Source organism: Lycium barbarum, chromosome 8 (assembly GCF_019175385.1).
Source record: "Lycium barbarum isolate Lr01 chromosome 8, ASM1917538v2, whole genome shotgun sequence".
Classification (NCBI taxonomy): Eukaryota; Viridiplantae; Streptophyta; class Magnoliopsida; order Solanales; family Solanaceae; genus Lycium; species Lycium barbarum.
In genome coordinates this window covers 120,694,018-120,711,236 of record NC_083344.1, presented here as the reverse complement: position 1 = coordinate 120,711,236, position 17,219 = coordinate 120,694,018, and the positions used below count along the sequence as shown (strand labels likewise).

The 17,219-nt window shown below is 32.4% G+C and overlaps 1 protein-coding gene and 1 long non-coding RNA gene across 2 annotated transcripts; one reads left to right on the top strand and one right to left on the bottom strand.

Annotated features, from left to right (window-relative positions):
• The first annotated feature begins 4,571 nt into the window (after window positions 1-4,571).
• Window positions 4,572-7,550, top strand: LOC132606980 (protein LURP-one-related 10-like). The gene is made up of 2 exons (XM_060320758.1): window positions 4,572-5,130; window positions 6,871-7,550. The coding sequence occupies exons 1-2, from the start codon at window positions 4,855-4,857 to the stop codon at window positions 7,243-7,245; spliced, it is 651 nt and encodes a 216-aa protein (XP_060176741.1). The 5' UTR covers window positions 4,572-4,854; the 3' UTR covers window positions 7,246-7,550.
• A 4,386-nt stretch (window positions 7,551-11,936) lies between these two features.
• On the bottom strand, window positions 11,937-14,313 carry LOC132605370 (uncharacterized). The gene is made up of 3 exons (XR_009569160.1): window positions 13,850-14,313; window positions 13,128-13,184; window positions 11,937-12,199 (listed from the first exon to the last, which is right to left on the bottom strand). It is a non-coding gene; the product is annotated as an uncharacterized LOC132605370 (long non-coding RNA).
• Between the last annotated feature and the right edge of the window lie 2,906 nt (window positions 14,314-17,219).

The following is a 17,219-nucleotide window of genomic DNA, read 5'->3' as shown; positions in this document are numbered from 1 at the left end:
GTCTCTCGACATTCATTTGCAAGAGTCACCTTAAGTAGGCAAGTAAAAATGTTTGTGGCAAGTAGGAAGAATTGAAACAGAACTTACTTAATTAGGTGCATTGTGGCCCTTTTTTTTTACAAAAGAAGAGCTCTTATAAATATAAGTTCAATTTAGGTTGCATGTATCTTTTTGAGATTATTATAAGCACCTTTTGAGTCACAAAATTTTGTGTCCTGCAACTATTGAGAAGATGTTCATTCAGGATATCAGGTTAGCTAGCAGCAATCTTGTTGAGTCCCACATAGGCTATTTAGGGATGAGAAGGTCCCTTTTTATGATATTTGCGCAATCTTCATTACCCGCAAGGTCTATCTTCGTACCCTGATATCAAAATCAAGGCCCACCACAACTTTTAGTTAGAAAAATGACCTAATAATACTATTTAAGATTTTATATTATAAAACATAAGAATACTTTTTTTTATTTACAAAGTATACCAATAAAATTATAAAGTATATCAGATTTGGGGTTAATGGATACTCACGATTTTGGGCTTTTTTAAAGGAAGAGAATCTGATTTTAATTGTGGGCTTAATTTTAGGATAGTTATCATTTTTTTTTTTTGCGTGCATTGCCCTTCATTTGGGTTGGTCTTTAAGTTTTGCCCTTCAAATTGGTGGTCTTTAAGGTTTGCCCTTCACTAGGGATTCCTTGGTCATGGGCTCGAATCCCCGCTCAGTGAAAATTTAAATTTCTTTTCGCAAGGTAGAAATTATAAAAAAAAGCAGAATTTTTGTCTTAAGGCAGAACTTGCATGGAAATTCTGCCCATTTCTGCAAATTCTACCCCTGCAAATTCTGCCTAAGGCAGACCTATAACTCTGCCGTTTTTTTGAACTTATGCCTTACGATTTTTTTTTCCCGCCTAAGTGGGGGTTTGAACCCGTGACCAAGCGTTCCCTAGCGAAGAGCAAACTTTAAAGACCACCATTTTAAAGGGCAAAACTTACAGACCACTCCGTAATAAGGGCATTCCTGCTAATTTCCCGTTACCAATCAAATTCTTCTTTTTTAAAAATAAAATAAAATATCTCTCTCTCTCTATGATAGACACCATTTCCAGACATATAATTCATCTACTCTCATAGTATAAATTTTCAAACCAATATTACAAATTTGATTATTGACCCTTGTACTATTTGTATATAAAAATTGGTTGTATCGTTTTGAGATATATGTAATCATTGTGTGTTTGAAATCTGTATAAATTATATAAACTGTAGTTTTCAAAAATGTTGAAAACTAATATATATATATATATATATATATATATATATATATATATGAAATGTGTATGGAATCATATATGCGGCACAATGTGTATTAAATGAAAATAAATTCGATATGAATTAGTCTTAAAAATATTGAAAACTAATATGCGTATGAAATATGTATGGAATCTGGTATGTATCATTCAGTAAACTTATTATACATATTTACTTTCTCATAATCTATACATACTTTGATTAGATACTTTATCATAATCAAAATGTAAATGCAACTTTTATACGTATTTCATACATAAAAATTATATCAAAGTTATATAGTTATACATATTACATACAAAAATTTATACATATTTATTTTCTGATGTACGAACTTTGTATGGAATTTAGTTTGTATCAATTACAAATTTATTATATACTTCGATTAGATTTTATTCAATTTATATGTACTTTATCATAATCAAAATATACATACAATTTTTATACATATTTCATATATAAAAATTATAATGAATTTCTACAGTTATACATATTGCATACAAAAAATATACATATATGTTTTTTGGTCTATGAACTTTGTGCATAAAAATTACCGATTAGAATGGATTTTTTGAGTAAAATGAAGAAAATCATGGAACAATATCTCTTAATTTTGAATGGAGAGAGAAAACTGAATGAAATAAGGGAGCAAAAGTTGGAGAAAATCAGGGAATACTATCTTTTAATTTTGAATGGAGAGAAAAAAGTTGATAAAATAAGAGAAACCGTTGCTTACCTTATTTAATGTGTTTTATTTGCTTCTTTTTAATTTACCTGATTTGTATAAAATTTGTAAAAACTCGATTCATATATTTTGTAAACTGAAAAGTATCGTCATGTTATATAAATATACTCTCTTACTATGTACATATATGTTTTTTGCCCTTCTTAGTTTACCCTAGATTGAGCCCCGTATTATATTACCTTTTTTTGCACGGATTGCCCTTCATTTGGGTGGTCTTTAATTTTTGCCCTTCAAATTAGTGGTCTTTAAGTTTTATCCCTCGCCTAACACCCCGAGGTTGTGGGTTCGAACCCCAACTCAGTTAAAAATAAAAATAAAATCGCAAGGCAGAATTTGGGCTGCACAGGCCGAATTTCTACCCACAGAATTTGCATGAGCAGAAATTCTGCCTGTGCCATGTAAATTCTTCCTGAAGGGCAAAATTTAAAGACCACCATTTTGAGGGGTAAAAATTAAATACCACCCCCAGCGAAGGGCAATCCTGCAAATTGCCCCTTATATTATCCACGATGTAGTTGGCAGATTCAGACATGTGAGGAAGTTGCATTTTCACATACTATTTGGGAATGTGATCTTTATATGGTCATTGGGCAAATCATACCTCGTGAGTTGACTTTTGGGTTGAGTTAGGATCAATGTCCAATATTTTCTAACAACCTAAAGACTTGAAAGACCTATTTTCCTTAGCCCCTCAAAGTTCCTAGTTTTTGTTTTAGTTTTCCACTAGGTTCGACACCCGCTTTTGACCCTATAGATTTAGATTTGTGCCGGAAAGTTTCAGTTTCGAGAATAAAGTATTCTACAAAAGTGATTTCATTCCTAGAGTACGAATTCGAGACCTTTCATGAATAAAGCACCCTATGTTGTATATATTCGGGGAATACAATTACATATAAGCACCCTATGTTGATCAATTTTTACTATTTTAATCTTAATATTTTTTAACTTTCAAAATATCTTTTCCAAATAAAATCATTAGCTTCCTCTCTACCCCATAAAGTCCATATATATATATATATATATATATATATATATATATATATATATATATATATACACCATTCCTCCTTTTCTTTCATATAACTTTTTTGGTGAAAATTAAGATATTTTAATCAATTTCTAACAACAAATTAACTTATCAATACCTTTTCACTAAATAGAGTTAAGGTTAAAAAACACACCCCAAATATCACTTTTTTTTGAGTTTCCTACATGAATTATCAGGTGTGAGAGTTTTCTACCTAAACTATCACCAATTATTTTGCAAAATACAACTCAACTATCAGTTGTTCGCTTTTCCTACCTAAACTATCACCAACTAGTTTGCAAAACACCCCTCAAAATTGTTACTAGATATAAGACCTTTTTACTAAATATAACAATGCCTATTATTAATTTCAACATATCTACATAAATATGTAATTATTTACTTATAAAATTAATTTAATACTTAAAAACTTTTCAATATTTACAATCAACCAATTCAAATAGGCTCATCTTGACGATGTCGGATGACCATATTGTTGTTCTTTTCTCCCGATCGAGAATAAAAAACCCCGTAATCCGTCCTGACTACGGGTTGACTTAGTAGAATAATGAAAAATTTAATAGGTAGGTCGGTTTGTTGTGCTATCTAACTTAATTAAAATAGTTTAAATCAAAGGAAAGTACCACCACATTGAAAATTTAGACCAGTTCACTCTCTTGTTCTTCTTGCTGTAAATGGGGTAATTAAGATGAAATAAAGAAGCAAAGCCGAGTTCACAAAAGTAACTTTTGCATTTCAAGATAATCTACCAAGAGCCCGTTTGAATTTGCTTATAAGTTGCATATAAGTTGCTTATAAGCTGTTTTCAGCTTTTTTGAGTGTTTGACTGACCAGCTTAAAGTCATTTTATGCTTAAAATAAGATCAAAAAAATAATTGGACCCATTTGACTTAGCTTATCTAAAGTAGCTTATAAGCCAAAAAAATAAATTAGACTACCCCAACTTATTTTTTTTAGCTTATAAACTATTTGCAGCTTATAGACATAAGCCCATCCAAACAGGCTCCAAGTAATCTTAGTATATCACATTATCACTCCCATTATATACTAAATAAATTTGGACTAAAAACAAAACGAAATACTAACTTTTATATTAGTAGTAATTATTTCACTCTTAATAATATATATATATATATATATATATATAATATAAATTAATGTAATTATATATTTAAGATCTTAATTAAAATTTTAAATTATTTTAATACGCGTTAAAACATTTTTTTTCTCAATTTATTTATCTAGTGAAACAGTGACATATAGAAGCCTAGAAAACATCATTTATGATCATAGGCGGAACTAGAACTTTGAATGTATCAATTTTGAATTTTATTTATAAGTGAGATTTTTGAATATAAATAGATAGCTTAAGACAAACTAATGAATTATACGAAACCCATAGATGAAATTCTAAGCTCTACCCTTGTTTGTGACTGCATCATCCATTTAGATAACAATGAATATTGTACCGCGTATATACCCCATGTGTAGATTGACACAATACGCAAATATCTGCAATTCTACATACGCGTTAGCATCGCCGACCAAGAACAATTCCAACACTTACCACCATTATACGTACGAATTTGATACTTATTAGTTATTCCAAAATTCCCCACCATCTTTCCACTTTCCTTTCTTTTCTTCATCAATCAATAAAATTTCCACTATAAAAGTACTTCACCTAGGCAAACAAGATTCACAAAACTGAAATATCTCTAAATCATCTCTTTTTGGTATACGTAATTACTAGCTATGGCAGGAACAAGTGGCTATTATCCTCCTCAGATGGCTATGCCTATGCCAGCAGCAAATCAGCAGGTTGCAATTATAAGTCCACAGTTTTGTGCACCGAATCCAGTTGATTTGAACGTTGTCAGGAAACTGATGACTTTGTCTGAAGGTGCTTTCGGAGTTACCGATGTCAACGGCAACATCGTATTTAAGGTTAAAGGGAAGCTGTTTAGCCTTCGTGATCGACGAGTTTTGCTTGATGCTTCTGGCAACCCTCTCGTCACTTTCCAACAAAAGGTTATTATCTATCCTTAATTCTTTACTACTAAATCTTGTTAAGTTTTATGTACTGACAAAGTAAAAAATATTTACACAATCATGTAATTTATGGATCGGTAGATAAATTTATATGACCAGTCATAACATGTTAAAAATACGCCAATCTACCTGTTAGAATATGTTAAACTAAGAGCCTGTTTGGATGGGCTTAAAAAGCTATTTTTAGCTTATAAGCTGTTTTACATAAGCTAAGCCAAACGAGCTTAATTATTTTTTTTTTGGCTTATTTTAAGCACAAAATGGCTTTAAGCTGGCCAGACCAACACTCAAAAAAACTGAAAATAGCTTATAAGCTGTTTTCAGTAACTTATAAACCAATCCAAACGGGCTCTAAGATCTTTAGTTAATTGTTCATGCATATAACTTAAATTCTTTTACATTTTCCTTAACTCGTGTTAGGTATTGTAATTTTAATTATTTTTCTGTTTCCTTTCACTGGCACTATTATATTACACCATATATATTTGTTGAATTGACAAGATCTGTAGTATTTACATCTTTTCTTATTATGCCGTTTCCTCTCAAAAGCTCAAATTACATAAATTAGAAAGCTTGTCTAGCGATTAGGTTTAATCAAAGAGGCTATTAGATGACGTTTAGCGTACATATATGCATATGAGATGACATCTTTGTTGCTCATTTTTCTACTTTAATATATTTGGGATTCAGGATATTTGATAAATTTAAATTTATGTAACATTATTTTTGACTGGACGTCGAATTTAAAAGGTTAATTGACTTATATGATATATTGGGAAGGATGGAATATAAACTAAAGTAGGGATTAATTGAGTAGAGCAGACATCACATCATGTCTAACTCCGAGGATGGGGGATCTTACGGATGAGAAATAATAGTTGAAAAGTAAGAACCTTATAAGGTATACACGCACCTAGATTCAAGGGAAACTTTTCATTTTGGTTGATTATTGATACTTTTTTACAGTATTTGTTAATAGCATATCACTGAATGAATTTAGCCTTTATTGCGATCGTATATTGTACATTTAGTATTTCCACCAGCACATAAACCATGTAAACTCACATCCAAAAGAAAATTATTTTAGTATTATTTGTGTACTCGTAATTTTAAGTTATTAAGAAACTATCAGACTTGTTGAAAGTTGTTAGTGATGGGCCAATGTTAAAAAATTGTGTTATTCATGGCTAAACATGTTTAAGAATGTTCACACTAGCTATGATGTCTTTTTTTAAGTTTCTCATCCGGTGTCGTGTACCGGCATTGGATCCAACTAAATTCGGATTTGCGCAATTTGGGGTTAATTTCATTTATAGTAACTAAATTTACTATTTGTAACACTAAAGTCACAAAATTATTTTTTCTAATAATGGTAAAGTCACTAAACTAACTATTTATAACATTAAAGCTACAAAACTGGTTTTGTAACAGTAAAATACGTAAACGATGTGTTAGTTGCCTAGAAAATATGAATCACCGGAAAGTCAAATTTTTGGAGTTACAGACTTGAGATTACACCAGAGAGCTAAATACTAGATAAAAGTGTGTTTAACTTTTGTATGGACTCATTCATCCCAAAGCTTAGCATAGAGGCATATTCAAGTGCATAACAAACTCATGATCATGTCCTATAGATTTTTCTTGCCAATTGTAAGAAATCTGCTACTAAGTTATTCATCATGACATTATGAATTTTTTTTTCCCATATTTGCTCTTCAGATGTTGAGTGCCCACAGGAGATGGCAAGTCTACAGAGGAGAGAGCACAGACTCAAAAGATTTCCTTTTTAGTGTAAAGAAGTCTTCACTTCTTCAGTTCAAAACCAAGTTGGATGTATTCTTGGCATATAACACAAAAGAAGATGTTTGTGATTTCAGAATTGAAGGCAGTTGGTTGGAAAGATCATGTGTTATTTATGCAGGAAATACTAATACCATAATTGCTCAAATGCACAGGAAACACACTGCTCAAAGTCTACTGCTTGGGAAAGACAATTTTGGGGTCACAGTGTATCCCAATGTGGATTACGCGTTCGTAGTCGCTCTTGTTGTGATTCTGGAGGAGATAAATGAGGATCGATCGGGTGAAGACTAAGATTATCACGAGCGTTGGCAGTGTCTGGTGTATATTTTGTGTGAACTGTGCATTTTGGCTTTAATTATGACTTGATAAGGTGTAAAGCCGTTTTGTTTGGAAGCTTTTTAGGCAGATAAATTACAAACTGTTATAGTACTTTTTCCCTAACTTTTGCCAGAAAGACTACAGATTGTAATATTTCGTGGTTGCAAGGTGCTCATAGCTGCATTTGTTCTGTAATAATGCAACTTTTTCGGTTTTAATTTATGTGACACAATTTGTTTTTTAGTTTATTCCAAAAATGTACTGTAATATTATTATGACTTGATTGTCAGATTTGACTTAGTAAATAAGGGTGTAATGTCGTTTTGTTTGCTTGATTTGGAGGCTTTTCAAGCAGACAAATTGGACTACTTTATGTCAAAAAGATTATGGATTGTAATGTCTTAGTTTTGCATTTCATTGTGTAATAATGCATATTAAGTTAGTATATTTGCTTTTGTACCAAAAAGATAAGGGTGCTTTTCCTTCTTGTACTCAAGATATAGTAGCCTTCTAGTTTATTGGAAGCAGAGTGTAGTGTTAAAGGAAATTAGTCATGAAACTCGTGGTTGTTGAGTAATAAGTTTGTGGGGCTAATTATGTTCTGCCCTATGGTAGGTACAACCATATGCTATATTTCTACCTTCTCAAACTTTACGAAAGAGAATAATTATTCATAAGATATTAAATAGAGATTTACATGAATTTTGTTTGTCATAACTGCAAAATATCGTTAAGTCAATCATGCTGCATGCATCAAGTTAAATTTACTTACACGTTTGGTATTGATGATTGTTTTGTACATTTCTTGTGTCAAACTTCTAGCATTTCACTATCTAAGAATAGAGTGTCATTTTTCAAATCATTCTTCCAATTAAATAAAGATAAATAAAGGTTGACAATCGGATGTGCAAAATAGGGTGCTCATTGAAATACAAGCTTAAAAAAGAAAAAAGAAAAAAGCTAAATGACAGATGGGGTGCTCATTCTTTATAACAACATTTCATTATAATAAACAAGCGTTTTTGGAGCTAACTTTTCATTAATATATTCTCTATAACAATATTTCGCTATTTTGTGTGTGGGTGAAGGAAGTGTGAACTGGACTCATCCAATGGGTGAGACATCAAGTATGCTGGAGAATTAAGAAGGGTGCTGGAAAAGATAAAGAGAAGTCATTGGAGGACATTCAAGAAGGAAATCATTGTTGTCATCCAGGAAGCCATGGTACACCATACATGGAGAGTTAGGAATTGGAGGATTTACAAAGGGATACATGTACAGCCTGCTGAAGTAATTGTACAGATAAAAAGGGAAATAGTTGAAAGATTAGACACAATTAGCACCTCTAAGAAGGCTCATACATCTAGAGAATTTTTGCTTAAACTGAGTTGTAACTAGTGAGTTTTTTTTTTTCCCGGTTCTAACTGGAGGCCTAAGATTGCTCAGCACTCTTCCTGGCAAGGTGGCTGAGGATCTAGGTGCTCTGTTAGGTTGTACTCCCTCCATTCACTTTTACTTGTCCACTTTTAGATTTTTCACGTTGTTTAAGAAATAATAAATGGAGTACATAATTTACCAATGTACCCATATTAATTGATACATATTTTTATTGGATTTGAAAAATGATTTGAAGTGAGTAATTAATATTATGGATAAAACAGGAAAAAATAAATTGTCTTATCTTGATATGCTAAAAGTGACAAGTAAAAGTAAAAATCTATTTTTAGAATACTGGACAAGTAAAAGTGAACGGAGGGAGTTATTGGTTTTGTTTGTTATGGTAATCATTTATAGTTATTATCAAAAAAAAAAAAAAATCCCGCTATAATAATTAAAAAATATGTAGACAAACAACACTGTTATAGAGAGGTTTGACTATACTTTACAAAAAAACTTGAATCTCCAATAAAAGGAATCAGTTGGTAAATTGATCAAGTTGGTTGGCAAATTGAGTTACCAATGAATTTAAATCTCTTGCTAAAAGGTTTGTTGGTAATATTTAGCATTTACTTACAGATCTAAATTCGTTACTAAAATTATCAACAACAAATTGATCGGTAATTAACAAAAAATTATATTACTAATTTCTTGGATTGTATATTACATTTAAATAGATCTCTCCAACTATATAAACAAATTAGAAACACAACACCTAATTAGGTCCCATTGTCCCAACAATCAGCCTAATGGCCAAAATGTCACACTTGATCTTTCTCTTTCCGAGTGAAATTACCTTCTATAAGATATAACAGATCGCTTATATATTATATTAGAACCGCCCTTTTATATCATATACCTCTATTCATTTTTATAAAAACCCTTTTTAACTAATATCCTCGTTTCCCTCATTATCTCTATTTAAAAAAGAAAAAAAAAAGAATCCGGTTGGATAATGATCCAAAACGTACCAACCACCGGAGATTAGCTCCCAATAAAAGGGGAGTGTTGGTTGAAGGAAAGAACCCTCGTACTTTCGGTATTTGTCGCCTTACTCACAAAATTATTGCAGGTAAACATTCTTCAATCATCCTTCCGTATATACGTAATTTCTTATATTTAATTTTGTTGTTATTGTTTCCTTTTCTTTATTTACATTCCTAACTGTATAAACACAACTGATTCTGATATTAACAAATAATTGGGAATTGTTTTTTCTTAATTCTTTTATGGGTTTATTATTCTTATCTATGCCTTTTTTTTAATCGTCTGTGTTACATTTAAGTTAATAATATGCTAGGTTTTGTTTGGTTCAAATCAAGTAATTTGACTTTTTCCTTTCCACTGGATAAACACAATGGAAAAGGTGGAGTACTGTCAAAATACGTGTCAATAAAAGAAATAATGGGTTTGGCAAGGACTACTTTGGAGAAGTGCTCTACTTTACACGTGTGAGATGGGACATGTTTAAAGTGCAACTCAAGTTGCATATTGTACAATTTGTTACTGCAGTGTTAGTCCCTCAAACTCCCACTTCTATATAAGAGAAAATATCAAAATCAGGCTCACCACAATTCTTGGTTGGGAAATTGACCTAATAATGCTATTTAAGATTTTATATTACAAAACATAAGAATATTTTTTCTTATTTATAAAATATATCAACAAAATTACAAAGTATATCAAATTTGGGGTTAATGGATAATCACGATTTTGGGCTTTTTTAAAGGAACAGAATCTGATTTTAATTGTGAGCTTAATTTTAGGATAGTTACCATTTTTTTTTTTGCCTGGATTGCCTTTCATTTGGGTTGATCTTTAAGTTTTGCCCTTCAAATTGGTGGTCTTTAAGGTTTGCCCTTCGCTAGGGACCCCTTGGTCACGGGTTCGAATCCCCTCTCAGTGAAAATTTAAATTTTTTTTTTTGCAAGGCAGAAGTTGTAAAAAAAAGGCAGAATTTCTGTCTTAAGGCAGAACTTGCATGGGGCAGAATTTGCAAATTCTGCCCCATGTGAATTCTGCCTTAAGGCAGAAATGGGCAGAATTTGCAAATTCTACCCCTGCAAATTATGCCTAAGGCAGAGTTATAACTCTGCCGTTTTTCTGAACTTATGCCTTGCGATTTTTTTTTTAATTTTCGCTTGAGTAGGGGTTTGAACCCGTGACCAAGCGGTCCCTAGCGAGGGGCAAACTTTAAAGACCACCATTTTGAAGGGCAAAACTTAAAAACCACCCCGTAATAAGGGCATTCCTGCTAATTGCCCGTTACCAATCAAGTTCTTCTTTTTAAAAAAAAAAAGATTTCTCTCTCTCTCTTTCTCTCTCTCTCTCTTTCTTTCTCTCTCCCCCTCTATGATAGACACCATTTCCAGACGTAAAATTCATCTTCTCTCGTAGTATAAATTTTCAAACCAATATTACAAATTTGATTATTGGCCCGTGTACTAATTGTATATAAAAATTGGTTGTATCGTTTTGAGATATGTGTAATCATTGTGTGTTTTGAAATCTGTATAAATTATATAAACTGTAGTTTTCAAAAATGTTGAAAACTAATATATATATATATATATATATATATAACATGTGTATGGAATCTGCTATATATCATGTTTTAGATATATGCGGCACAGTGTGTATGAAATGAGAATAAATTCGATATGAATTAGTCTTAAAAATATTGAAAACTAATATGTGTATGAAATATGTATGGAATCTGGTTTGTATCATTCAGTAAACTTATTATACATATTTACTTTCTCATAATCTATACATACTTTGATTAGATACTTTATCATAATCAAAATGTAAATGCAACTTTTATACGTATTTCATACATAAAAATTATATCAAAGTTATATAGTTATACATATTACATACAAAAATATATACATATTTATTTTCTGATGTACGGACTTTGTATGGAATCTGGTTTGTATCAATTACAAATTTATTGTCACGACCCAGCCCCGTGGTCCGCGACTGGTGCCCTATTTGGACACCCAGACAGAAAAGCATATCAAATCGTAACACACTTATCCAAATCGAATCACAAACAGTTAACATATGCGACCATAAATACTATATGCCGTCCCAAACTATATCAAATTGTATCAGACACATTTCAGCGCAGCCATATACGTATGCATATATCAAAAAGCCGGCAAGGCTGTCAAATGTATCAAAAGCCGACAAGGCTATCAAATGTCACAACGGCCCAAAACACATATACGAATGCATGCCGACAAGGCTGCCATAACGAATAGGATCATACAAACACATCTGAACAGAAGTAGGCACACACACCCACAAATATGTCTACAGACCTCTAAATAGACCAACCGAAACATATGGCGGGACAGGGCCCCGCCGTACCCCTGAACAAATGTATACCAAAATATATGCTCTGAAATGAGAAGAGCACTCCAAACAGCAGAAGAGTGTCCTAAAGTGTCCTAAACTGGTGGATCACCAAACTGTGCGTCTGTACCTGCGGGCATGAAACGCAGCCCCCCGAAGAAAGGGGGTCAGTACGAAATATGTACTGAATATGCAAAGCAGAAAGTACGGGAACAAATCTGAGGCATAAACGAAATAGTAGTACAGAACATAAGTATAAATCCAACATATCAAAATGTTTACTTTCAAAATATAAGTCATGCATAAGGTACAAAAGAATATGGTCGCCCGCCCGTCGTTGGCGCCATAACACAGCATAACACCAGAAGATTTCAAATCTCCGTATCCCCGTCACATATCACATCACAACATAACGCCATACACAACATAACACCAAATATAGGTGGAACCCGACCCTCTTTTGCGAGTAGCTCGGTGAACCATAAACACAGCATAACTCCGGAGTATATCAAAGCGCGCACGATAACAGAACCGGCCCGGGAACCGACGAAAGATATAACAGAACGCACGAGTAGAGTCGTGAGTAACCATATGCATAAAATCATTATCGTAGACTCAAATATAAGTAAATGACCATACTTGAAATTCGAAATGATAATCATACCAAATTCTATCAAAAGTCGTCCGAATTACATAAAGGAAAGTTGCGGGACCCACGGACGGGTATTGACCCGAGTCGGGCCCGCCTATGGAAAATATACTCATTATATGCCATATAAACTTCTACAAAAATATTGGAGCAATCCGAGCCTTTATGCAAAAGATATGGCATTTCGTAGTTACGGAATTCTTTAAAACAACTTTTTGTACAAAGTTTGGAAATCAATGCTTTCGAAGACATAATGGTTCATATTTCATCACATCATACATAAGAGTGCCAAGAAATATATAAGGATCATAACGTACTCGGATTTCGAATTTCGAATTTTCTCGAGGCTTGTGATATAGCCTATTGAAAACTAAGGCATGCCAAAAGAAAGAAGGGTTGCTTTACATACCTTACGTCGTTCAAGGGCTCAGTCCAGCCAAGAACTTCCACAATTAATATGATAAACCTATAATCGTAAGAATACGCACGTGACTTAAGAAGGCTTTCGCATTTCATATATATTAATTGATGACTTAATTCCAAAACGAAACGGGCAGCATCTCCTCTATATCATTAGCATCTCCCAATTTGGTATATCAGCCCAACAACAAATAAATCCCAAAAACACAACATGCATGTCCATAACAATTTCATAATACTCTATAACGAGCGACAAGCTCGAATTACGATCCGTATACTCCATGGCACCTTTTCGTATGTTTTCTATTTAACCTTAAAAATATTCTCAATATGATAAGGACATCATTTACCACAAATCTCGGCTCTATATCATATATTTACAACAAGAAAAACAGCCCACAACTCCAACTCTATATCAATAGACAATTCTATTCGTAAGTTCGCGTTTATTCCATCAATTCCCATATCGATACTTGTATACACTTCTTTATTTTCGTATATACATTGTATAACAACAAGCAGGATAGCAATAATTACAGCACGTTTCACGATATTCCATCTCACTAGATAATTTATAATAACCACCAAACAATCCGTATGATAACAATAACCATTTATCCGATTTTTCGCAATTAATTTCGTGGTTCCCGTCTCACAATTTAACTATGACCTGGACGAATTTAAATATATCTAGTAGAGGAGAATTCTTACCTCATTTGCCAAAAACTATTACTCTTCCACCTTACTTCTCTTTGAAGAAATCTCTGATTTGATATTTTGTGGAGGAAACCGATGTGGGTATAACCTTTTTTTTTGTTTTTCGCGTTTTGCTTCAGCGAAATAGGATTTTCTCCCTTCAAACATTGCTGCCCTTCCTTCATAGATTGAGATGGAAATATATATGTATATCTCTATATATACAGTCAAACATTGCTGCTCCATTCTTACTTGCTGCCTATGAATTATTCTCAAGAGGGATAGTTAACTATTGCTTCATATTTGGAAAAGGTTGCTGCCATATCCTCGTAAGAAAGTCCCACGATTTAGATGAATAACACATATGTATATGCCTTTCTCTTATTGTAACGTTGCTGCCACAGAGATGTTCCTTATGAGATACAAATCTCATCCAACATTAAAGTAGAATTGCCACAATTCATGGGATGTAGGCCCCACTTAGTTAATACCTTTCCATTTGTTTTCAAATTGTGCCACCTATATCTATATTGATTCCTCTTGCTCCCACATGCTAGATAAAATCCGTACTAATTATTATTCCCAAATCCACTAATTAAATCACCCACTAAAATTCAATTTAACCAACTACACACATAATTAATTTTTTAGTCTCGTTTACTTAAACATGCATTCCTTATGCCCATTGTCATGACCATGTTATATAACACTAGTCCGTAACCTCATTTGCCATACATAAAATATTATTTTCAATCATCGTCGTCACATTTTTTCGTCTTAAATCATTTCGGGACTTCACTCCTTGTATACACCGAGTTCTTGATTTTCATCCTTGGATAAGATCGAATTTTTCCGGACTCGGTTAAATTTGCTCATGTTGGACGATTAAATTTTCTAGACCAAAAATACGAGATATTATAGCTTGGAACGTATTCCATTTAAATAAATTTTGAACTTCGACGAAACTTATTTTCTTCGATTGGTTTAACTTCAAATCCGTACGATAGATGTGTACCATCACTTTAACCACCTATAAGCTTGGGGATAACCTCGTGTCCGTTACTGATATCATTTAACTCGCACACTTCCCAATATATGAAAATACGGGATGTAACATTTATTATATACTTCGATTAGATTTTATTCAATTTATATGTACTTTATCATAATCAAAATATACATACAATTTTTATACATATTTCATATATAAAAATTATAATGAATTTCTACAGTTATACATATTGCATACAAAAATTATACATATATGTTTTTTGGTGTATGAACTTTGTGCATAAAAATTACCGATTAGAATGGATTTTTTGAGTAAAAGTTGAAGAAAATCATGGAACAATATCTCTTAATTTTGAATGGAGAGAAAAAAGTGGATGAAATAAGGGAGCAAAAGTTGGAGAAAATCAGGGAATACTATCTCTTAATTTTGAATGGAGAGAAAAAAGTGGATAAAATAAGAGAAACCGTTTCTTACCTTATTTAATGTGTTTTATTTGCTTCTTTTTAATTTACCTGATTTGTATAAAATTTGTAAAAAATCTATTGATATATTTTGTAGACTGAAAAGTATCGTCATGTTGTGTAAATATACCCTCTCACTATGTACATATATGTTTTTTGCCCTTCTTAGTTTACCCTAGATTGAGCCCCGTATTACATTACCTTTTTTTGCGCGGATTGCCCTTCATTTAGGGCGGTCTTTAATTTTTGCCCTTCAAATTGGTGGTATTTAAGTTTTACCTCTCGCCTAACACCCCGAGATTGTGGGTTCGAACCCCAACTCAGTTAAAAAAAAAATCGCAAGGCAGAATTTGGGCCGCACAAGCAGAATTTCTACCCGCAGAATTTTCATGAGCAGAAATTCTGCCTGTGCCATGTAAATTCTGCCTGAAGCGCAAAATTTAAAGACCACCATTTTGAGGGGTAAATATTAAATACCACCCCCAGCGAAAGGCAATTCTGCAAATTGCTCCTGATATTATCCACGCTCTAGTTGGCAGATTCAAACATGTGAGGAAGTTGAATTTTCACATACTATTTGGGAATGTGATCTTTATATGGTCATTGGGCAAATCATCCTCGTGAGTTGACTTTTGGGTTGAGTTAGGATCAATGTCCAATATTTTCTTATCTAATAAACAACCTAAAGACTTGAAAGACCTATTTTCCTTAGCCACTCAAAGTTTCTAGTTTTTTGTTTTAGTTTTCCACTAGGTTCGACACCCGCTTTCGACCCTATAGATTAGATTTGTGCCGGAAAGTTTCAGTTTCGAGAATACACTATTCTACAAAAGTGACTTCATTCCTAGAGTACGAATTCGAGACCTTTAAGGAATAAAGCACCCTATGTTGTATATGTTCGGGGAATACAATTACATATAAGCACCCTATGTTGATCAATTTTTACTATTTTAATCTTAATATTTTTTAATTTTCAAAATATCTTTTCTAAATAAAATCATTAGCTTCTTCTCTACCCCATAAAGTCCATATATATACCATTCCTCCTTTTCTTTCATATAATTGTTTTGGTGAAAATTAAGATATTTTAATCAATTTCTAACAACAAATTAACTTATCAACACCTTTTCACTAAATAGAGTTAAGGTTAAAAAACACACTCCAAGTTTTTTTTTTTTTTTTTTTGGAGTTTCCTACCTGAACTATCAGGTGTGAGAATTTTCTACCTAAACTATCGCCAATTATTTTGTAAAATACAGCTTAACTATGAGTTGTTCGTTTTTCCTACCTAAACTATCACCAACTAGTTTACAAACCACCCTTCAAAATTGTTACTAAATATAACACCTTTTTACTAAATATTATTATGCCTATTATTAATTTCAAATCTACATAAATATATAATTATTTACTTATAAAATTAATTTAATACTTAAAAACTTTTCAATATTTACAATCAACCAATTCAAATAGGCTCATCTTGACGATGTCAGATGCCTATATTGTTGTTCTTTTCTCCCGATCGAGAATAAAAAACCCCGTAATCCGTCCTGACTACTGGTTGACTTAGTAGAATAATGAAAAATTTAATAGGTAGGTCGGTTTGTTGTGCTATCTAACTTAATTAAAATAAGTTTAAATCAAAGGAAAGTACCACCACATTGAAAGTTCGGACCATTTCACTCTCTTCTTCTTCTTGCTGTAAACGGGGTAATTAAGATGAAATAAAGAAGCAAAGCTGATCACAAAAGTAACTTTTGCATTTCAAGATAATCTACCAAGTCATCTTAATGCATAGTTGTTTATTATCACATTATCACTCCCATTATAAAAAACATTTTGGTATTCCGTGCCAAGTAAAAATCATACAAACAAATTAAAACGAAGGGAGCAATAACTTTTTCTATTAATT